This window comes from Gavia stellata, chromosome 20, assembly GCF_030936135.1.
Source record: "Gavia stellata isolate bGavSte3 chromosome 20, bGavSte3.hap2, whole genome shotgun sequence".
Taxonomy (NCBI): domain Eukaryota; kingdom Metazoa; phylum Chordata; class Aves; order Gaviiformes; family Gaviidae; genus Gavia; species Gavia stellata.
This window is the reverse complement of record NC_082613.1, coordinates 13,980,134-14,004,439: the sequence shown is the minus strand read 5'-3', so window position 1 is coordinate 14,004,439 and position 24,306 is coordinate 13,980,134. Positions and strand designations below refer to the sequence as shown.

General features: G+C 41.5%; 1 protein-coding gene across 1 annotated transcript in view; it reads left to right on the top strand.

Moving 5' to 3' along the window:
• The window catches only part of PTPRT (protein tyrosine phosphatase receptor type T), a 460,489-nt gene that overhangs the window by 334,999 nt on the left and 101,184 nt on the right, over positions 1-24,306 (top strand). The window contains exons 10-11 of the mRNA XM_059827326.1: positions 9,173-9,374; positions 12,785-12,887. Coding sequence (XP_059683309.1) covers positions 9,173-9,374; positions 12,785-12,887 — 305 coding nt within the window. The remainder of the gene's footprint in view (positions 1-9,172; positions 9,375-12,784; positions 12,888-24,306) is intronic.

Sequence of the window (24,306 nt, the reverse complement as noted above, 5' to 3'; positions counted from 1 at the left end):
GTAAGACTTTTCATGTGGCCTGGTTTGGGGTTTAAGCTGTGATCTGACCAGCCTATGCTGCTTTTGCTTCTGCGTTACTCATGTTCTGCTGCTGCGGTGTTGATGATGTTGTAGAAGCTGTGAATACGTACTTTATTTGAATTAGCTGATCTGACACCTTTTCCCCCTCCGTCTCCTATGTGATAACCTGTTTCAGACAGGTGATGAAAAAAGGGTATGCTTTAGTTTGTTTTATGAAATGAATTGAGGTTTTACCGCTTGTAACTGTTTCTAACTGGTGAAGCAAGCGTCTTCCCCAGCATCCCTGGATGGTGCAGGGGTTGCTCCCCATGCGTGTGCCTCCCTTCCCATCGCAGCAGGCAGTCAGGGCAGGCGGGACGCGTGCTGAAAACCAGGCACTGGGAAGCGCTCCTGCTTTCCTTAGCCTCCATCCAGAAAGGTTTATTTTCTTGTATTGCCTATAGGTATCAGGTTGATTTGACCGTATTGGCAGAGGTCAGTCACCTCAAGCAATCAGGGAGAATACAGTCTGTAACATTGCACTCCTTAAAAAAGCACAGCTGTCAACGGCAAGAGGGGCGTTGAAGAAGGATCATGCCCCTCTCCTGTTCCCTTCAAGAAAACAAGCAGCTCTAATAATATATGTGGAAAAGAAGGGGTTCCTTATGTTCTTCATGTCTTATCTTTCACACCCAAGCGAGACTTGTGCTGGAACGTGAAGGTGAGCTAGACAAAATGTTTGTGTGCTTTGATGTAAAACCAGAGATGAGTCCTCCACCTCTGACGCTCTCAGCTTTGAACTTGAAATCAAATGTATAGCCCACATCCAGGGCCCTGGGTGTTTATGATTTGCACTTTGCTTGGTATTAGCCTTGGAAATGTAAGTGGCAAGTGTTATCGGACAGTGGTGGGGACTGTGCCAGTGCTCACGTGGCTGGGAACCTGGAGCAGAATCTCCATAGCAGGAGGAATAAGCTACTTAGTATTATACAAAAGAACTGTTACGTTTCACCTTTAGAAAGCAAAAGAAATGATCTTTAATTGTCTGCTGAAACCACAGTTTTGCCAAGATTAAATGTAGAATTAATACCAGAAGGTAAAGATTTTTGCAGAAAAATCAGTGTAACAAGTTTGGACTCTATCTCATGAGGGTGTAACTGCGCTTTGCTGTTGGGTTTCAGCTGACAGTGAGGCTACTTTGTAATTTACTCCCTGTATTGCATCAGCTTCTTAAAACATTTGGTAGTTAGTTGTGCAGTGGTGTTTTACCATGGAAGTGTGGTTCTGAGAATGACCCTCAGCAAGAGGCCGTGGGGAAGAAAAGAGCTGATTTTCACTCTTAATATTTCTGTCAGACTTTAATGCGTCACTTTATTTGTGTTTATTTTTGGGAAATGGGGGAAAAATTACATTTTCTTGTAGGCTTTATTAGAGCATGGAGTGTAGTATGTAAAGCAAGATTAAAAACTAAATAGCCTATTGTTTGCCCAGGTATTTTCAATCATGAAGCCTTTCAAGCTGGTTCCCCCTCCCCTCCGTCTGCAGTGCTGAAGCCTGTGAAACACATCCAGCGCTCTCCGCTGACACCTGACTCCCTTATCTCTGCGCTCTTATGAATTGCATAATGATTTCTAGCCCTGGAAAATCACGCTTTGCCTGTGACAAACTTCTTTCTCATCCATTTGTTGAGGTTTAGTGCCAACCCTGTTATGAAATTGAAGCAAGTGGCATAGGAAAGCACGGGGGGAGGTTACTGGTTTCTGTAGCCTGCAGGTGCTGGGCGGGCAGGACCGCAGCCTGGCCCTCGAGGAGATGTTCTGCTGCGTGGTGGGGTGTGAATGCACTGGTGCTGGGCTCCAGACAGATGAGTACTGAGCTTCTCTAAGGCTGCCCGAAGCAGGCCTTAAACACCACTAAGTCAGGCTTGTACACCACTGAGTCTGCCTGGTTGTCTTTTGGTTAAATAGAAGTGATTCTAATTCAAGAGAGGGTTATGTAGTTGTCAGGCTTGTACACCACTGAGTCTGGCTGGTTGTCTTTTGGTTAAATAGAAGTGATTCTAATTCAAGAGAGGGTTATGTAGTTGGGAAGTAGCAACGTCTCTCTAGTTAAGTGGTTTTCAAAATGAGGGCCCCCTTTAAAAAGGAAAGGAGTTAAAGTTGTGAATGATCTGCGGTTTTCACTTTCTGGGATGCCAGCAGCTTTATTTTCTTCTACCAGTGGGTTTGATATCAGCCTTTTCTATCCGCTCAAGCCGGAGGTGGGCTGGCTGGGGCGCGTGGCAGCACGGGGCAGGGGAGCGGTGAGCCCAGCCCTAGTGCAGGCTGCGACTCCAGCTAACGGGCCGTTCTGGTGGACGGGCAGGCTGCCCTCCTCCTCTCCCGCTTGCTGAGCAGCACTGGAGGAGCTGACACCCGTGACAGCCGCCGGGGACCCTTATTCCCAGTGCCCCTTCTGCGGGCAGCCCGCCCCGGCGTGCAGCATGATATGGTAAGAACCAATGGATAAAAAAAAGTCTTGATTCCAGGTGTTGCTTCACAAGACAGGAGTGAGTTCAAAAAACAGCAGTAAGCAGTAAAAAAGCTTCACTTTCTTCTGGCTCAGTAAAGTGAGAGACGCTGGTCAGGGTGTCCCTGCAGACCCAGCTTCTGGCCTTGGTGCAGCCGTCCATAGAGTGGCTGTGTAACGTTCCTAGTTCTGGCTCCTTCCTTGTCCATAGCAGGAGCTGGTTTCAGTCTTGAGACATTGCTAACTGAAAAGGGGGGAAAAAAATACATATCTCTCTCTCTCTCTCTCTCTCTCTCTCTCTCTCTCTCTCTCTCTCTCTCTCTCTCAGCTACCTGCCAGCTCCAAAGCATGCCCAGAAGTTAGGGGCTGTATGTTGTATGAGGGTTATGGAGAGGCAGAACGGGCTGTCTTACAAAGGCAGGGACATAAAACGTCCATGGGAACGTAGGGGATAATGTAATGGATTTATAGGCTTCAGATGCCTTCCCCAAACTGCTATGCAGGCTGTCACTAAAGTGGAAAATAGCGAGAAGGTTGCATAATGTATCTACGAAGTAGCATGTAATTTAACAGCGGTACTTACCATTTGCATTCAAACAGGCTGCAATTGCTAAAATCAGAAGGGAAACTTAAAGTCCTAATGTTTGATGGTGAATATGGTTGTACAGAGCAAAATTCTGCTTGCCGTGGTTGATTAATTCTATATGACAAAAGATATAAGATAAAGTGGTGTGTATACTGGGATCAATTGCTGGGGAAAGAAACATATGAGCATATTTTTTTGCCTTGACTGGCAAGCTCTCAATCCTGAGACATTAGAGTTTGCTGCCCTCAGTTTTAAGGTTATGAACACATGAAATCCTGACAACTCAGTTATTCATCAGTGTGAAAGCTTACTCGAATGTATCAAATGTATGGGAAGGCTAAATGGATACATCAGCTGTGAGTTGAGCAGAATATTCTGTCTTGTTAATTTATTTATTCAAGAGGATTAAAGGGAATCTGAACAGCTATCCAGGGTTCCCAAAGGATTTTAGTAGTGGAGGGCAAAAAGGACCATTACAATGCAGTGATGAGATCTTTATCACAATTTGTTCTTGTGTTAAGCTTAGGGCCTCATGATCGTGCCATAATACATTCTTCCAAAGGAATGTCTAAACCCGAAGGGTGATTTATCACATCGCTTGACGGTCCGTTTCACTGTTTAATTACCACATTTTTAACAACAGGTACCTTTTTTCCTACAGGGATTTTTTTTTTTGTTTTTCTTTTAACCCCCAGTTTTCAACTACAAGACATGCCTGGTGAAGCTGAATAATAATATATTCCAGTATCACCATCTGGTTTTGCTTGTGCAGATGCACAGTTGCCCATACCCCTGTATGGCAAGTGGGTTAAGGGTGGGGGGGGTTTATTATTTTTCATTACGTGTTTTCCTCTGAAGAAAGATTTGCAGTGGAAAATAGCCTTGTGCTTCCTAGTTTAGTTAATACCTCTGCTATGGTCTTTCTCTTCATAATGAAAGTTTTATAAGTCCTTGTATTGTCATAGAAGTTTTACGGTCACAGATGATGACAGTTAGCAAAGTGTTCACGTTCCCCTAGAAAATCAGATTAAATTAGGCTCTACGAAGGAGAGAAGAGCTGTGCTTATGCTCTCAATATTATATCTTCATCTTTGTGGTTGTTAACATAGTATATGCTCAGTGATTTCAAGGAGTTAATATTCTGAACTTTTAAAATGGATAAAAAACAGAAGGGAGGATGGAATAAGAGGGGGTGCTTCTGGTTAATGGGGACTGAGAGTGCGCTGGCGTAGATTGGATGTCTGCTTAAATAACAGCAAGGAGTGAACTCGCTAACCATCCCATTTCTTACGCTGATCTGTTCTTATTTTGTTCTCCATAGTCTATCACAGCAATTATATGTCAGTGAACGCTTGCAAATTAAATATATAAAGCCTTTTTTGGTAGTTTCCAGTACTTGTACTTATACTGCTGACCTGTTTTATGTTTTACAAAGAATTTGGATTCACGTAGCCAAATTTCGCACAGTTGACCAGGGACTTGAATCGTCTGTGCACCTCCTGAGAAAATCATTCCTGTCCAGGTGGGTGGATGCTGGGCTCAGTGTTTGGTGCCTCCTGTGCTGGTGGGAATGTGGCTGTTCTTTATCCTTCCGAATTCCTGCGCCATCTGACTTTCTGGTTACTTCAAATCTACTGCTGATGTTGCTTCAGTTTGAGAATCATTTCATTAACTCAGTGAAGGAGATTCCAAGGAAGATATAGGATTTATTAATGTATATTTCTTGGGTTTGCTGTATTTAAGCCTGCCCTGGTGTTTGCTGTGATTGGAACCATAGCAGTGTTGGCCACTAAAACTTTTCCTTGGGACCGTCACGTTGCCCTGGAGCCGATATGTCAGCTCGACATTACATATGCAAGTTCTGAACAAGCATTCCAGTTTGCAGAGGAAAGACAACTTTCAAGTTATGACAGCTGCCTGCTGCGCCGGAGATAACCAGGGAGCTGGTTAAAAAACATAGAGTTTCAGTCTTGTGAGAAATTTCCTCATCTTTGTATTTGCATTTATTCTGCATCAGAATAAAAACAAATATTTTCAATATTTTCAATCAGAGTAAAATTCTTAAATATATTTTTGAGTATTTTCTGGTTTGTTTTCTGTCTAGGTTTTTAAACGTTTAAATTAATATTATTGTTTCTTTTTTCTTTCTTAAGAATACAGAAGTATTATATGACATGGCTTGTCATTAAAATAGATTATTTTAAAATAGTTTAGAACAGCTGCTTTCTAGTGATTGAGTCATCTCATTTTCTAGATTAGAATCTCTTGTTTGTTTTGTAATGAAATGGTTTGACACTTGGAACAAGAAATTAAGATAAATAGTCAGCATACCAACTAGAAGAGCAGGTGTTTTTTTCAGCATCCTTCTTATTCTGGGAAAGTGCCGTGTTTCTTCTCCAGACATGTTTCTGTGCATTTATAAATTACTCCACAGTTGGAAATTTCCATTTTCTTCTTGAAAATTTTTCAGTGTCTGATTCCCTGAAATTTCTCTCGCTTCGGTACTTTCAGTTTAAATCAAACAAGGAGAAGAGTGGCGATTTCTTAGTGTCTTACATGAAAACCAACATAGAAGTGATATATTACAGCATCGTTTCTTTCTACAGGAGAAATCCCTGACACAGAGACACGCACACACACAGCCACGTACAGTGTAGCACTTTTCAGATATTCCAGTGAGGAAACACCGACAACTTCAGTAAACAGAGATGATCCTGGCTACGAGAAATGTTGCCGAGCTGGACGGGGAGCCTATGGCTTGGGCAGTATGGATGGGTGCAGGTCAGCAGGGAGCAGCCAGCCAGCGCTCCGGGGGACTCCGCTGGCAAGAACAGCTATAGTTGTAGCTGCGGTTGCAGATGCTTTAGCTATACTGGGATGCCCATAGAGGAACGGACTGAGGCAGAGCTCTCAGATGTTAATCCACACTTGGGATAGCACTTCCTGAGCTGGAAGAGAATTTGCCTCCTCTTTCAAATGGAGTGCTCCGTTTTCAGGGCTACTTCATCTGTTTCACCCGTGGTTTTGTAGCTTAACCATCAGCACACAGCAATTACAGAAATCCATAGAATCCCTCAACCACAAAAATGTTTATGTAAAGGAGTGTAATAGCCTTCATTTTATAAATGGCAAAATGGAGACACGGAGAACATCAGCTTGTCGTGGTCATGACGGAAGTCATCAGCAGAGGTGGGCATGCAGCCCATAGGCTCTCCTGGCAGTGTCCGTGTATACTTTCCTCACCACTTCAGTCATTCAGAGCTCTTGCGGAAAGCAGAGAACAGCTCGAGACTACCTCTGATGAGAGCAATAAGCTGGTAACTAGCTGTGTCTGCCGGCACCGTTACGCTTACCTGTCCCTTAAATATTTCTGCTTATGGACTGAATGAACGGGACCACGTGCACAATTTTGTACTGTTGTTTTCCTGTTCTCTGTGTTGCATCCAGGTACTGTTTGTGTATTAAAGATAAATGTTATGTTTTGGGGACAAGGATTGCTTTCTCTGAATGTCTGCACGTCACCTGGTTTAACAGGGTTTGTTATCTTTTGGAATAGAGAGTCTGCTGCAGAAACAATAATCTCACAATTTGGCTATTCCACAAATCTCTCTTTGCTGTCATTTATATATCCTAAGAAAAAGTTTTGGGAAATACTGAAGTCTGATTTGAGTGAGCAGTCCTTCTGAGAATTGACCCACACAACAATCTCAAATCATGGATGTACTCTCTCTCAAGTATAGTTTTCTCTTTCCTCACTTCTTGTGAGTTGACCCAGGTTGGTTTACGGTCCCTTGTACTCATATTCTCTACTATAGTCAACAGAAAAAAGAAAGACACTTTTGTTTTAGGTTTGTTTTTTTTTTTTTTTTTAAATCAGTGACTTCTTTTTTTTCTCTTGAAAGATTTCTAGCTCTATTTCCCTTAAGGGGATAGTTTTTTTTAATGAAGAAAAATAACTTTTTGTAGTGATTTTAGAACTGGTGAAGGTAGCTGAATACTTTTATTTATATGGAGATCAAGGAGAAGTGCATCTTCCACTTATATTTATAGCCTTCTGCATACTGTGCTTGAAAATAAGTGCCACTGATTTCACATAGACTACTGCCTGGGCATCCTGTGAATGTGGTTTTCAGTGGCCCAGCAGTAGGAAGTTCCCTTTCTTTTCCCGAAACTCCTATTTTGCCAATTCCCCTTTGGAATTTTATGGAATTGCTATTTCTCTAGCACTTGATTTGCAACTAGAGCACACAGATTGCATCAGTTCATTCCTACTTAACAGATTAAATACATTTTTCTTTCTGGATTTGGCTATGGCATTGACTGGGCCATGTCTCTTAATTTAAGGTCTTTGATGCTCACTCTAACTCTGATGGTGTTTTTACACAGATTTCCTTGCCTTGAAGTACCTTGATGCAATAAGAACTGTCAAAATACTGTCCTGTGCCATGCTGCATTGCATGGTCCTCACCTTACCTAAGGAAAAGGAGACAATGTAAAGATTTCTCCTCCCAACATTTATTTTTGTTGTTTTAATGACCGTTGTGCTAAGATCTCTCTCTTTCTCAGGTTTCTGGCAAGTAATAAAAGTTTAAAACCAGGCTATAATTCCTGCAAAAATTAGTAGGTTCTCAATGAAATCACCTGCAAGCTGTTTTAATTATAATTCCTTTAAGAGTTCTGCTTTTGTAATTTCTTGCTGCTCTGTGGGCCTGGGTGTAATTCGTGGCCCTCCTCTGTTATGCTGCCTTGTCTTGGGTGTCAGCTCTGTCTGAATTGTTCTTCTCTGTCCAAATAATAGGATTCACCCATTCACACCCTTCTCTGGTGTCAGTAGCATCAGCCTCTGTCTCTTATTTACCCTGTTATTATTAAGGCCCCCATTTTTAAACATTGTACATTTATTTTTCCTCAAAATGCAACATTTTCCTCCTGTCATAGAGCAAGCGACTTAAAAATTTTCAAAGGCTCTTTCAGCAAAGCTGGGAATTAGATTCTTGTGGAGTCCTTCATAAAAAATTGAAGACTTTGTGTATTAACATACATTGATTTATTCATAGTGTTTCATTACAAATAAGCGAGGATCCCATAATATCAGGAAAGGTTAGGAGAGCAGTGGAGCACGTTATATTATATTGACAGCTCAGTTGAAATTGAGCTGCCTTTGGATTGAATTTGGAACACAGGGAAGGAATTGGCTGGTAAATAAGTCATGAGTTTTACTTGCCAAGTGTCTGTATATCAACAGGGTTGCCATGGGTAAGCATAATGGAGCTCGAGCAGAATTTCAAAGGTGTGCTTTCAGCTTGGATTCCTTTACAGGTGTGTTAGCACCAGCAGCGGGTGCATTCATGAACGGCTCTCCAGGTCTGTAACCCTGCTGACTTATTCTCTCGGGCGAAAACCAGGCATGGTACCACATGTAAACCTGCAAACCGAGGCTAAAAATGGGGAGGGAAAGGATATCAGAAGCTGGCTTACAAGCTCAGAGAAGAGGAGGGCTTTTGTCTAAAGACTTGGTGATATTATTTCATTTAAACATACCATTTCATTTCGGCGTATTCTCTTTAGCACAGGAAAAGACTTCCAAATCCTTTGTTGTCAGCAAAAGGCCCCCACTGTTTTCAGCAGCCTTTTGAGAAGACTGTTTGTCAGAAGAAGAAAAAATACTTGATGGAAAATGTATCCATGTTTACACCAAAAATGTTTGTATTCTGTGGGGGGATTGTATGGGAAATCCTCATGAAAATTCTGCTAGTTGTGCTGTGCGCTCTGGTTTGGCTGCGGAAGTTCTGAGATTCGGAACAAAAAGCAATTTTTTGTGTCTTTTGTTGTAAATCAGCACATGCCGAGGTTTTAGTGGAGGGAAGAAATCAGTTTTTTCTGAAGTAAAGCCTTGGGAAAATTGTCATGTTTGTTTGACAGCGTCCAAATACAGAACCGCTCACTAGAGATACTGAAATAATACCTGTCCTTGTATTTTCAATGTCTGGTCTCAAGAGATGGCAAAATAGGGGAGCAGAGAAAGGCCAGGTGCAGAAGGCCCCTTATCACCTTACTTTCCTTGTTCTTCATTTGCAGATTACATACAAGGCCGTTGGGTCTCTGGATCCCAGTGCTGACCTGTCCAGCCAAAGAGGGAAAGTCTTCAAACTAAGGAATGAAACACATCACCTCTTTGTAGGATTATACCCAGGGACTACGTATTCATTCACCATCAAAGCCAGCACAGTCAAGGGCTTTGGGCCACCCATCACAACAAGGATTGCAACTAAGATTTCAGGTACTGCTTTGGAGAAGAAGAAAAAAGAACTTTCTCTAGGGCTTTGTTCTTTAGACCTGCAGCTGAGGCATAAAACAATAAAAAGGTATTCAGCTTAATGTCTCCGCTACCAGTTTCATATGGCGAATTTTTAAAACGGACGCAATCCAGTATCTGTGTTTGTTCGGGTTAGAAATACAGTGGTTAATTTGTGGATATCTTAAATATCCCTGAGTATCTTTGTGGGGTGTTTTAAATGAGAACCTTCATTAGTTCTACAAATGAACTATCCCTATAATAATTGTTAGTATTATCCGCGTGGCTGGGGGAGCTCCTTCAGTAATGTGGCTTTTATTTTCAGAATGCACCAAAATGGATGTAATGAGGTAATTGAATTAATAGTGCAAGGAGACTAAAAATGAAAGAGGAAAGCTGTTTTTATGTTTTCTTTCGGAGTAAGGGCAGAGGGGAGGCCTTTGAGGTACGCAGACAGGTATATGAAAGGCAGTAAAATCAGGAGGCATTGCGGAGAGAAGGCGCACATGTCTCTAGAAGAAAAAGGAAACAGGCTAGATATCAGAAAAAAAGATAGGTAAAGGGATGGTAGAGATGATATTGGGCAGACATATGTAGACTTTAATTTTAACATTTAATTGATAGCACTAAAATACGTTATCTGACACAGTTTAAAACTGTCATTTTTTGGAATATCTTAACTGTTTTTTCAGTAAAGCCAAAATAAACATTTGGGACGTTCAGGATAGTTGTAATGCTTGAAATTATGGTTGAGTGCCATAGAAGAGAGTGCACAACAGTGCATATTTTCCATTGCCCTATTTCAAAATCGGTTAATAAAAACAAGTTGTTAGCAGTAGGGTGACAGTATAAATTTTATGGAAGTAAAATGTATCCATTCCCACCACTAACCACCAGCGGAGTTTGAACCCTTAACACTTAGTGCAAAAACCTGTTTCTCAACCACTTGAAGTAAAGCCATTAACTGTGGTAACAGCTCCACAGACTGTTAGGGTTTGTGCAGCCCTGCTGTGAAGGGAAGGCACGGCATGCACTCACTGCACTTGTGACCAGAGAAATAAAAGAGCACAGTAATGGTCGTGCTTTTTCCCTCTGATTCACTTTCTTTGCATTTTATTATTCAGTGAGCGCGCAAATTGTGTTAGAAGCCTGCATGATTATTAACTGTATGCACACTGAGCTTGGTTTATCATCTTTTTTTTCCATCTTCCAAACATCTGGTTCGCAATAGGTAGGCATAGACTCCATGCAGGCATTAGGGTAGTCTCTGACATTAGATAATCTCATTGCGTGGTCAGTCCTATACATGTAATTTGGAAATTACTGTTAAACTCGCTCTAAGAGGCAGTCCCAGGGTTAGTATGGCGAAGAAGGATTTTTGCATTGACTGGAGTGTCCTTGTAAGACTATATATATTTTTAAATGAAAAGACATCTGTGCTGTAGCAATGTGGGAGTGTGTATGTTTATATGGGTGGACACGTTTCTTAATCACAATTAAATGGCAGAATTCCTGAGGACTTCTCTTTCAGCAGGACTGGGATCTTGCAAAATAGGCATTAAACTGATGAGCAGTGCTTGCTATTTTAGAGAGGTCACTGCCAACTGTAGGTTTACTGAGGTGCTACACAACTGTTCTGTGTTGAGTGCACAAGAAAACGACTTTATCTTATTTCAATGTCTTGTGACTAATACAGACTCTGATCGCTGAGTTACACTCAGTACCATTAGCTAGTCCTGCCAAGACCTATGTTTCTTGTATTTACTTCTTAACTATATGGTGTCTGAACGTAAGATTGTAAATTCTCTGTGGCAGGTAGTGTTTTACACAGAAGATAACTAAACAGCTCTCATGCACAGCCAGGAGGAGACATCTGAGCTAGCTAACACATCAGAAACAATTTAGAGGCACCGGTGCAGCACTGCAGCTAGGCTAGAAGCAGCTTCTTCAAAGCAGGATGGTGGAGCCTGCAAAGGCAGAGCCCAGCCTGTTCCTGGTGTCCAAACTGGCCTTGCAGCCTTTCTGTAGTACTGGGTTGTGCTGGAGCACCATGTCCTTCGGCCAGAGCAGGTGCTGAACAATTCTTGCTGTGGCATCTCCAGCAACTACGGTGATCTCTGATATAGAAGACCACTGGTGACACGCATCTTCTTTAAATGACTCACACTGCTTCCCCTTGATGCGCGGAGCACCTTTTTCAGAGAAATCCTCGTTAAGGAATTGGCATCCATTCTGAACTCGTCGCCAGCTTATTGACATGGAAGTCAGTAGCTGAGCTGATAAGAGCAACCACCATTCTTGACAGTTTCCAGGCATTTAGATAAAAATCCTGATTGTAAACAGGATTACAGTGGAAATCACTGTGAGAGGATTAAACATGGGATCCCCTGCATTGCAGCATGCCCTTGTGAGTTATGGATGAACTATTTGTGTGAATTCTTCTGTTTACTTTATACTTTAAGGATATTTCAACAAAACTTGCATCCTTGGAATAAATTTGATGCTGATGTGACCTTGTGATCTCTTCAGTTCATCCACAGCAAAAATGGTCCCAAACAGATGCCTGCTCTTGGGGAAGGAAGAAGTAACATAATAAATAAAATATGTTTCCAAAGGAAAGCTATCCTACTTTCATGAAATTATCCTAATAGAAGATAACAAAGCAGAAGTAGAAACGAAACTTTGGCTAAGTGTGAATATTGTATAGCGGTTTTCTATATTGCTTTGGGGAACACGTCAGGAAGCGATGGGGATGCCACGGCTGGGTACTGCCTGAGCATGCCATTGGAAGCCATGCAGCTGCCTGTTGATTCAACATCGCTACAGCACTGGGGTAAAATGTTATGGGCTCGAGTGCTAAAATAACCTGGCTGATTTGTGCTCCTCTCTTTTCATCTTTCGTGCTTCATAACAGCTAATCAAGGGGACACAGCTTAAGTCTATGTATTAAAAACTCTACCTAAGATGTAGGAGGCCTAATCCAATGACCAGAACAGTGAACAAGAGCCAGGTTTCCTGGGTGCTATTCTTAGCTCTGTACTGATTCATTCATCCTAAGCGGTCTTTTGTAACGCCCGTGCAATTTTCTTTCTTCACCTTTAAAAGTGAAGGAATGATCCCATCTCAAAGGATTACTAAGTCTTAAAAATTCAAGACAGGATTTTCAAAGCCAGCTTGAAGATTTGGGTGTCCGATTCCTGTTTGATTTTAATAGGAAAAGAGCATACAAATATTTAAGCAGTTTTGACAATTTTGGTCATAACATTGGGAAGTATTTTGATGTTTCATTTGAGAAATGTTAAACGGTCTCCAAGAAACGTTCATATTATGTTGCCATCACTACCAAAGGCAGTAACTGGTGTATAACTAACGTGTTGCTCTTTGTTCTGCTGTAGCACCATCGATGCCAGAATACGACACGGACTCTCCCCTGAATGAGACGGACACTACCATCACCGTTATGCTGAAGCCCGCTCAGTCCCGGGGAGCACCTGTCAGGTAGGTGTTTTGTCTTCTCTTTTCACAGTTCTCCCCTCTCCTTCCTCCCGAGGTTTCACTCACGCCTCTCTTGTTCTCGTCTGATAATGTAGCTGCTGAAAGCAAACGCTGACTAAAAGGCCAGCTCTGCTGTTGATTCTGCCTTTCACAGTCTCCTTTTATAAACGCCTCAACCTACTTGCCTCCTGCTGTTAACCTCCAGGAAGGATTACTGATAGCATCGCACGGGGTTATTACCCTCTCAGCATCACTTCAGATGCCTTTGCGGCACTGGAGTATGGCAGTACGTGCAGCTGCGTACTCTGACGCCGTGAATCGAGCATTGCCGTGTAAAGGCGGAGGAGGCTTCAGGCCTCCGGCTCTTGCCCTCTCTTCCATGATGGACAAGGTTTTTTGTAACTATCCGATGAATGGCGGAACTATCTTTAATGCTTGCGAATGCATTTGTTCAGATTCTGGATCTAACCACACTCCTCGCATCTTCATGTTATAATCCAGCTATTGCTCCTGGGCCGGTTGTGGAGTGAAGTAGTGGTCTGGTTCAGAAAAGATGAACTCTGGTTTAGTGAGGCTTTGCCAGTTGTAGGCAAGCACAATTTCCACTGGCAGAGTAGAGGGTTTGGGAGCAGGGAGCTGCACAGGCACCCATGGAATAGAGCAAAGACCTTGTAGAAGACATTGCTGGCTGTCCCTGAGCTGGGTCCCGTTCTTAATGATGAGATGCTGAAATCATAGAATCATTTAGGTTGGAAAAGACCTTTAAGATCTTCGAGTCCAATCATAAACCTAACGCTGCCAAATCCCACTAAACCATGTCCCTAAGTGCCACTCGACTGCAGATCGCTCCCTGACTGTGGAAACACGACTTACAGAGGTCTGTACTTCATTGCTCTCTTCTGTCTAGGTGAATTTGGACGTGGTGAAAGGCTCTGGCACAAACTTCCCTCCTGAGCCGGCGCTGCCTTATCTGTTGCTGGCAGGAGTGCCAGTTGGTCATTCATCCTGCCAGTCCCCTCAGCTGAGAGCGTGAATTAGAATCGCTTAAGATAAAAATAGTGGGTACGGCTTTGCAGAGGTATCCAGCAGCCACTACCTCCCTGTAGGCTCTTCAGGCTTTTACCTTGCGTTTTCACAAAACGCTTCTGAAATTTTTCCTATGGGGGGTATTTCAGCAACCCACAGTCCCATCTTTCAAATGTGACTTGGGTTTCTACACCCCACTGACAGGTTCTTAGCGCTTTTGAAGGATGTCCCACTAAGTATTCAGGAGCAAATTGCTCAGATGTAAACTAATGGATTTAATGAAATATCCTGTATCAATTGGTGGTCCACCCTATGTCATAGCTTTCCCCAAAACTGCACTGATACTCTCAAACAAAAAAATCTGCTCTTTAAGACTTAGCACCACCCCTTTTCTGGTTTTTTTTGAGTAATGTATTTTAAAGTTTCCCTTTCAATCTCTGGTACTACGTATGAGTGAATTTAGAAGCCTATTTTCTGAGTCCTTTAGGGATGTTTTTCTGCTGGAAAAAAAGCAGTAAAATCACACAGTTCTGTTTTGTTTTATTTCTTTATATGGGGGAACATTCCTGTATGTCGTTTTACCACCTGCTGTCTTAAGAGTGTTGCTATTTTGTCTTTTTATTGAAAAGCCTTGTGATTTTTCTCAAAGTCAATTTGCTATACTTTAACTGCATTCAGTGAATAATGTCTTTTCCAACAAATGCATCTCTTATAAAAAAATTGGTAGAGATTTTTATAAATTTTCGCTCTGGTTTCTTTAATTGCATTGTAGCCTATTATACACACATTTGGGGAGCGTGTAATATTTACATGCCACATGTAAGTGGTAAGATTACTTCCTGTAATGAGCCCATTTCATTGACGTGTGTATGAAAACCAGAATGGACGGGGGGGTGAGGGGGAGGGGGTCTTGGGAGAATGTTAGCTTTTTATTAACTATGACAGCCTCAGAATGTGTGAATACCTTTCTCTGTATAACCATACAGACTGTTCTTAGTCTAGCCTCAACAAATCAAGTTATTTCAACCTTAGATTTTCCCAACCTCTTCCCTTTTCTTTCAGTCTGTTCTGCACACTCTCCAATTTGTGTAAATTCTCTTGAAATACCGTATCCAAAAGCAGGTAGCACTCCCTCGGAGGCCTCAACAGCACCCAGCAGATTGGAAGAATAGCATACTGTTAACTGCTTGTGACACACTTAACACACAAGAATGAGGTGTTTCTTCTCCCTCAGAGTTTTCTTCATAGTCAAGCTGAGATCCAATAGATCCTCTTTGTTGTTGTCTGGTTAGTTTTTCTACCTCTTGTTTGTGTGTGTTTTATTTGTCCTTCACAAGTATAGTATTTTCCATTCATCTCTATTAAATATGATAAAATTGATTTTCAAAATGCTTTGAAATTCTGATACAAACTGAAAAGACTTTAGAGCCCCTCTTAGTCTGATGTGATCTTCTGTTCAATTACCCAAGGCATTAGTGAAAACACAGATTTGAGACAAATGACTGAGAAATCTGCATGCGCAGCAGCGAGCCGGCGCGGAGGGCGCTGGAGGGGCTCCCGCGTGATGCGGCATGCTGGTAGGATGCCTGCTCTCCTGGCCTCCCTTGTAGACGTGACCATGCTTTCCTAGGTCCCTTCCCTTTTGCACGCTGACCTTTCGTATCCCAGCCTGCCTGAGGTGGTTCTGAAAAGGTAGTTGAAAGTCGTCTGATACAGATTTTTCCTCACACCTTCTTACAAAACCTCTGATATCGAAAACTTTCACTATGCAGGAATAGGTTGACCCCTCATCTCTTCAACCTGACAGTTCTCCAGGCAGCCGGTTTCTGCTCTGCAGTGCCCTAGGTTTTTATTGTAGTCCTTCCAAACCGTGAAGTTGAAAAAACCTGACTATACATAATTATTCTTAGTATTTCCTCCTGTATACTGGGGATGGTGAGTTGGAGTACGTATGGGGGTGTGACTGTGAGCTAGTATCTATACATAAGATTGCTATGTGACTTTGTCTTGTGTTATTTCATTCTGCTGTAGGCTGCGCAGCGTACAGACAGAGTATGGTCTGCAAGATCATTTTTCGAGTAATATTGTAGAATATTTCAAGTATGATTCATTATATTTCCATTCGTCTGAAATGCAGGTACACCAAATCCAAAGTCACTTTCAACATTAAGACATTTCTGATGTTCCCCAGTGCTCATGATAAATAACTTAAATGAGGTTGTTTATAAAATTAATGATCATGAACTCATCATTGTTAACGATCTATAGATAACAATGAAGACACTTTCATATGAACTAATAGTAATAATATAAACTTAGAGAGTCTTTCATCTGTTTTGTCCTATTGCCATAAGAAAGATGAAGCATCAGCAGGCATAAGTATTCTCCCTTGTGGCATAGGCGTTTCATTCTTGCCTTTATTTTCCATGGTATACCCTGCAGAGCTTGACTCCACGTTGCCCTTTAAAAATAACTTTTAGGTGTTCTTATATCAATCTAAAGCCCGTGAATGGTGCTATGATTGATTTGCCGAAGACTGACATTCATCTATAATAGATTCAGAAGAGGAAAGAAGAATGCAAGTGTACCCAATCTTTACTCCTCTACTCCTTCCTGAAAATATCCAGTGTGATTTTGAGGATAATTCTGCCTTTGAATCTGTTATTGTCAGGAGGACTGAGTCAGTCCTTCATAGATTATTCACATATGACATCTTTAGACCCCTATTTGAGAATTTATATCCCATTCACTGCTTGAAAATACTGCTGTGAGGGATTTTATCTGCATGACATGTCCACTGGGCTTTTTTTTGTGTGTGTTGGATATTTTAAAGTCCATCTGGTTTATTAACATGCGGTTAGTTCTATCAGTCTACCTATACTACTGTTATGGAGAAAATCAAATTTCCAGAGCGTGTATTAGTTTTGAGGATTTCAGAGTTTAAACAAATGCTCCCCTTAGGTGTGATTACCTTGTCAATATGCTGCTCTGTGCGTTGGAGCTGTAGGACACTGTAGAAGGACGTTAAGGAAGAGTCTGCAATTATTTTTTGGAGTTTCAGACTATGGAGAGCTTTATAGTTGGAAAAAGATGGATTTAATCTCCCCATCTTCCTGCAGCTCTCTGAGGTGTATCAGTAAATAATCCGTGATGTTATTTTGTGTGTCTGCCAGTATGCAGGTACAGGACAGTCGTCAGGCACCTGACTCCGTACTGTGCTAAACAACAGTGGTTTTAGAAACGAGGTATTCGATCTTTGCACATGTCCTTATGCATACATATGTATATATTTGTGGGGGAGAATATATATATTATACATACACAGTGTACGTAGCATGTATAAGTGATCTTGGAGAAACATGTTCAGGTAAGAGTCATTCATTGTGTATGCGTGCAATGGTTGGATACATGTACTCGCTTTGGTGATGAGGAAGGATGGGTTACTTTATTAATGTACATCTAAAAGGAAATAAGTAAATCTAAATAGAAGAAGGGGAGTTTAAATATTTAAAATGTATTTAGAAGTTCTGAGCAAAGGTGAAACAAATATTTTCATATCAACAGGCAGCCAGTAGGAAAAATTAACTTATACAGACCGAGCTCCATGTTATTCTTGAGTATTATCATCTGATTCTTGGTCTCTCAAGCATGAAATAAAGGAAGTATTTTTGGTCTACATGATGCCAAACAAATAAAGAGAAAACAGTTGTAGCATTATTTAACAGAATACCCAAGAACAGTGTTTTTTTCTCGTTTTATGCTCAAGCTATTCTCCAAGCAAACAATCCCGTATGTTTTATCTGTGTACTTATGTATTCCTACATATAGTAACAAGTGGAAATTTTCCGTGATAAGGGGAGTGGTACTGCTTCCATTTTATGTTGGAGAACCGAAACTTTGACTAGATAAAACTTGCCTTGCGTTTCAGTCTGCAACAAAGTAGAAATTGAGAATCTCTGGAGCCAAAGGCTATAACTTTAATCACCAGATGATTCATTCTTTTCTTGTGATTTCAGGCATCATCTGTTCATCCTGAGCTTACCTTTCCTGTATCCCTCTCACTAGCATCCTTATTTTGATTTTGTTTTTAATGCACAATAGTCCTTCCATCCTTACGGAGGAGTGGTTTGCAAGCCTAGTGACCTTGATTCTGTGGTGGAGGAGGAATGAGACAAGCTATAAACTCGCAAAATTTGCTGGGGTTTTTGTTTGTTTTACAGATGGTGGCTTTGGTGTACAGGTCTCCATAGCTATACAGGGAGCAGTGCTGTTCAGCTCGCTGCTTTGCAACTTCTTAGTGGCATCACATGAGCTTGCCTCAGGCATTCATGTTGATAATTAATTCATTAATGCCAAGAAAGGGTGGCAATTTCTTGTTCTTAAAACTCCCACGCAGCATACCTTGTGCTTGAAAATAAAGACTGGAGTCGAGGATCAGTGAAACGATAAAAAAAGGTTCTAATGTTGAAAGCTGTGGGGAGCATAACAAATTATCATGCCCTTGGTAATTCTGAAAGTTCAGTTACCTCGATAGGCGAGTTATAAATACCTGGAAAATAAAACTCCTGGCCTGCTTTTTCTAAACTCCTATTCAAATGTATGCATCACATGACTTGGTTGATTGAATACAGGGCAAACAGTCATCACATTAGATCTTTTAATTTTGTAGTATCTAATGAGGAATGAGATTATCAATCTAGGCTTCTGATAGTATAAGCCTAATTATCTGTATTAATTAACATCTCCTATAATATACCTCAGGGATATTGTTCTGAAATCATTCAAGCTGGCTTTCTCCTGCATGGCATTCTGCCTTTAATTTAGGCAAGAGTTTGAAGGTAAATGAGCAAGTTTCTTTCCTCTTTAAAGATGAACCACATCTGCTTTTTTTTTAACTATGTGTGAATGTGAGAGAGAGAATGAAAATGAGAATTTGGGTGCAAGGCATGGAATAATGGCAGCCGCGTAGACCAGCGTGATGTTTGTTATACCAAAAAGGAACAGATTAGAGTTGCACAGTAAGAGTTCGCAGGCTTGACCTCCCTAGTGTGTCCAAACCCTGGTGAGCTGACCAGAGCGCTGCAAGCCTGAGCATACACTTCCATTCCAGCTGGAAGCGCTGAACGGTGGGTTTAGATCGTCCATGGTGACTTCAGTGGTACCTGAAGTTATTCTAGATCTTAGAAGTGCTTTGCCTGCGGTATCAGGAGAGAAGCATAATGGAGATACGGGGATGCTTCAGGATGCGAAGCGACAACCATAAGTATCAGGAAGGAATACTTAGTCTTTTATGTAGCGTGGCATAATTAGTTGAATGGATGTTTTAAGGTTTTTTTAGTTCCCCCTGAAGAGTCAGGTGTTGGCCCTAAAAAGTGAGGATAAGGGACATTTTGTGTCAGTTGTCTCATCTGGTACAGGAAATGTATTTTCTTACTGGATCAGCATACTGTTCATCTGAGAATACTGTCCCTTAAAAGGTCATAAAACTGCCTTTGCCCATTTATCAGCCATCAGAAACATAGCCGTTCTCTGAGCCTGGGTGACCCGCTGTGTCTTACTAATGGTTCCACAGAGAGCTTTGGCAGTAGACAGAAACGGGAGAGGAAAGCCATAAAATTTGCATCTATTTTAATGATAATATTTTAACAATCAAATTACACATAGAGACAATTCTTTTGTGTCAAGCAGCATTTTATTAGCTCTACAGTGAAGCTTTTGCTAACATTTTTTAGCTTTATGAAGGCCTGAGGATACTGAGAGTGGGGGAGTGAATGTTTTTGCATAAATCTTTTACGCTGTCTATGTAAACTGTCTGATTAAATTCCAGCAATCAAAAGGTTAATGAAGTCTGAACTTTAAGCTGAGAATCAGAAATTGATGGCCATTTCTCACATCAAGCTGTCAACCAGTAAGAGAAGTAGGGACTAGGAGAAAATACCCATGGCTGCCGGTTCGAAGGTTTCTTTTACCGAGGCATTTCTTTGCTTCGCAGCTTCCAGAGCCAATATACCCCTTCCTTGTTATCTTAGAGTAAAAGGATAACACCAATCTGCATACAAGATTTTAAAAATGAGAACCTGGATTTCTCGAGGCATACTGCTAAGCCTCCTTTTGCCTGTGAGAGCCCTTGGCTCAGACCCTTCAGTGGGATGAACCCAGCCTGACCACAGCTACTCAAGGTCGGAGCAGCCCACAGGAAGGAGCTTGGCTCTTTTTGTGGACCACAGAGGATGATTTACCTAATTGAAGCAGCTCCTTAAGGTACTTAAAATGAGATGGGATGAGTCTGGGCACAAGTCCCTGGCAAATGTCCACCCCTCAGAAGCTGTGCATGAGCTTTGTACAGCCAGTGGTATCTCTACCAGGAGTGAGGATGATGAGTTCAGAGGGCAAGTGGGCTCTTTTCTGTTGCATGTGGCAGGCAATGTTTACGCTAGCAGGTGCCCCTCAATGCGTCTGTAATAACAGAAAAACGCGATAAAACGGAAGATGAGTAAGCTCTGCTTTGCTGTTGCAGACTAAGACATTTCAGGATTTAATTATACTACAGGTATATAAATTCCGGAAACATGTTAATGCTCCCGTGATTAAAATTATAGAGGGCCTAATTGAAAAAGCATAAACCGAATTGAAGAATTCCTAATTATAGTTTGCTTTGAGGTGTTAATTTCCTCCATAATGAATGCATAATTTCTTGGAGCTAGAAAAGGGGGTTGCTGCACCAGTGCGTGGGCTGCAGATGGAATGAAGGGATTATCATAAATGCAGCCAGACAATTCGGAAGAATGAACCTCTGCAGCCATGATGCTATTCTGCCTCTCCGTAATTTCAGTTCTCCTTGCACAGCGCTTTTCCAAAGCAAAAGGCAGAGCTAGGCGATGGTGAGGGATCTGCTTACTGTGCAAAAGGAAGGGAAAATAGGACTGGTGTAATTAAAAGTAGTTATGGTGCAAAGGAGGAAGGCGAGGAGAGAGGCAGAGCACGCAGTATTTCTAGTGGAAAGGTCGAACAGCGAAACAGAAGAGGAGGCAAGGCTGACTTGTCGACCACCTTGACAGATCCCTGAGTAACTGCAGGAGCTGATGCAGGTTGAGGGTTTTGTCTGCCAAAGGATACACCCTATACTTAATGTTTTCTCTTGTATCAAAAATACACTTTGTTTTGAAGGGAGTTGGTAAACTACAGGATCATCAGATACAACCTGCTAATGTTTAAATCTGCCCCATTCCCCTGTGGCAGAGGTAAGAGGTGTTTACAGATGATGACAGACTAGCTGCGAATTGATGTAGAGAAGTCCCTGCCCTTGGGACTTTCCTTCTCCCCTTTCTCCATCCTCAATTTGCCTTTGTTCTGGGGCAGGAGATGTTGTAGTGAAGGTAGCATTTCAGACCTCTCCCCGGTGTCAAAAGCATGATCACTTTGCACTTTCTGAAGAGCACAAAGTGTCCAGAAAGGGTGGAAAGAATCTGGCTGATACTCCTGCAGCTTCAGGTGCTGAAAATCTGTATTCCCCTTACCCAGGAGAGCTCATCTTTTCTATTGTACATTGATGACAGAACTGTGAGTAGATTACTACCTGACCATCTAGGGCTTGTCTAGTAATGAAGTTTCTCCTGAGGTTAGAAATAGAGCAGGTTCTCCCTTTTTGTCTTGGGTTTTTCTTAGCCTTTTAGTTTAAAAAAACCCAAACACACACAAAGCCGACAAAAATATTTTTCTAGTGTTCTCACTTAAAAAAGACATTAAGATTCTTGCGTGCGGTTTTTCCCTCTGCAGTCTGGTAGCTATGGTTGTGGAAAAGGAAGAGAAAGCTTTGAAATCCAAATTAGATTATTTCTGCATCCAAATGGACCTAATTTCATGGAAGCCATTGGACATACCCAAATTAATTCTAGCTGAGAATATATGCAAATATTCCCCTCCCCTTGTCCAAGCCACTGCTTTTATGAAGGACATGGCGGAAGGTATTGGACAGTCCCAGTAAGGGTGTGCCATAGTCTCTTCTTGTCCTGCGGGTCATTCAAGAACCGCTTTGGCTCTTCTTGTCCTTGAAACTTCCTTCTGGTCTTAAACCAGCCATTGCTGAGGATGACAACAAGACCTCAGTCAGCGATGCCTGTTTAATGCTAAGCGACATTAACAAAAGGGGTTGGGGTTTTTTTGTAGATCAAACAGATGGCGGGTGGCTCAGGAGGGAAAAAACACCTCCAAAGCCACTAACATTAGCTCCTGTTGCAGCGAAAGCTGTATCTGTCTGCACTCATTATCTTTAATCTGCCAGCACAAAATAACATTGAACTGGAGAGATGGGGACTGGGCCTGTTCCGCTGGGGAACAGCAGCTATTATGTCTAATCTGCGTTGCAAGCCAGGTCAGGCTTATGGAGATGGTTGAGATAATGGAACACAAAGCTTTGAAATGCCCTCTGGTTCTTTTTTTTTTTTTTTCCTTTCTTTTTTTTTTAAAATTTTATTTCCAAGAAGATTAAACCAAGAGAATGTAAAGCATTTAAAAGAATGATGCGTATATAATACAAGTAAATAGATGCAGTAGCAGTGTTCTGGTGGTCTGGGGATGGCAAAGAGGTAATTTTGTGAGTACGGATAGCATCTTTTATTAGACCAAATAATACAGCTGGGAAAAATACGCTTTTAAGCACACAAATCCTTCTTTTTGGTCAGTAAATACTGGCTGTCAATACAGTTGTCTTTTTGACAACTACTTATGTTTGGTGCATGTTACCACATTTCTGTTTGCTGTGCGCAGGCACTGTGGCGGTCATTAGACTTGCTCAGAACTACGTGGGAATATTTGTATTTTTAGATTTCTTTCAGTAGCTGGAAGGACGTGGTCATCAGTCACTTATAGAAGAGTAATGTGAGTGGAACATTATGAGGTTGGAAGCACTGATTTTAATAGATGTATTTATGTATAGATGCACACGTATGTGCACACACGGAAGTATTTAGCTGCACACACATGCACACGGCTGTTTATTTAAATCGTCATTATACCTGCTTATTGCCACAACATCGTTACTGGCGTTCGTGGAGGTTTGACGATCTGTTGTGTCTTTTGCGTGGTGCAGTTTTAAGAAAGCGACAGTCTCCCGAACACCTCTCTTTCCTAGTGCTGTCCGTTCCTCCGTCATCTCTGCAGGTCACATCTCAAGGGATGCCCAGAAGTAGCTTTTTTTTTTTTATTTTGCCTTTTTGAAAGACTTGGTAGGATTAGCATGTGTTCAGGATGGAAACTCCAGACTCCATTAGACAGGACATATTGGCTGGTGGGTGGAAGTAGGAATATTGGACAAGAATGTGGGGATTTGTTTACATACAGCTCATACTGTGTGATATTGGGCAAGTCACTCACTGCACTTGCTCCGTGCCGCTGTTTATACATCTGCAATGGTGGAGTAACTACGTATGGTACCTCGGAGGTCTGTCAGGATACCCACCTAGGGTCTCAGGCTGAGTGACATTACATTTCACATTACATTATCACTTTTTTTTTTTTTTTACAAAGGAAAAACAAAGCCCAACCAACGACAACAAACCCCGCTGCTTTCTAATAGATTTTTCATTTTTTAATCAGCTGTGGGGATTTTATGTGATGCTGCAGTATGACTGCAAAGAAATTTCAAGCAAAGCGTTCTGGCCAAAGATAGCGGTTGATAGAGTGATGCTGGCAGGATGCTTTTCTACAAATGCAAATACAAATATTTTGTTTGGGTTTGCTTTTTTTTTTTTTAAGCTTGACACAGTGCACAATTCCTTCAGTAGATATCACTGCCTGTCCTACAGGTTGCTCATCATGGTTACTGATGCTGACTGGGGAGACTATGGGACCATATCTCTTTTCTATACAGGGAGCATGCAGTCTTTAAACTTTCTTGCTTTTTCCAGTGCCCATTTAAATCACTATAGAAATTTAACAAAGCTTGAAATTTTAGAGGTAAAAGAATGCCCATGTGAAAACTGTGGCTTCAAATAGTATTATCCAAGCGTGAAATCGCTGCCCTTTGTTTCATGAATTTCAGGGTACACCATGCTTTGGTAGTAAATCTAGACTATCGAATAGGAGAGTAGAAGAAAATGTGAAGAGACTCTCTTATCAGCCTTCTTGATTAAATGGATTACTTTATTATTGGCTCTATCTCAGCAGGTTTTTTTCATAGCAATGGCACTAATTACTATCTCTTCTTTCTATGCCATTTTTACAAATTTGGCTGAATTTGGGTATTTTGTTGGTATTCTTCAACTTCAGTGAATGTAGTAGAAGAGTTGTTTAATTTAAATGAATGTTAAAAGAACACACAAGAATAACTTCAAAATGAAGGATCTGGTGTGAATAACTTTGCAATATGAGAGACTATTTCCTCAAGTAGCATCACTAT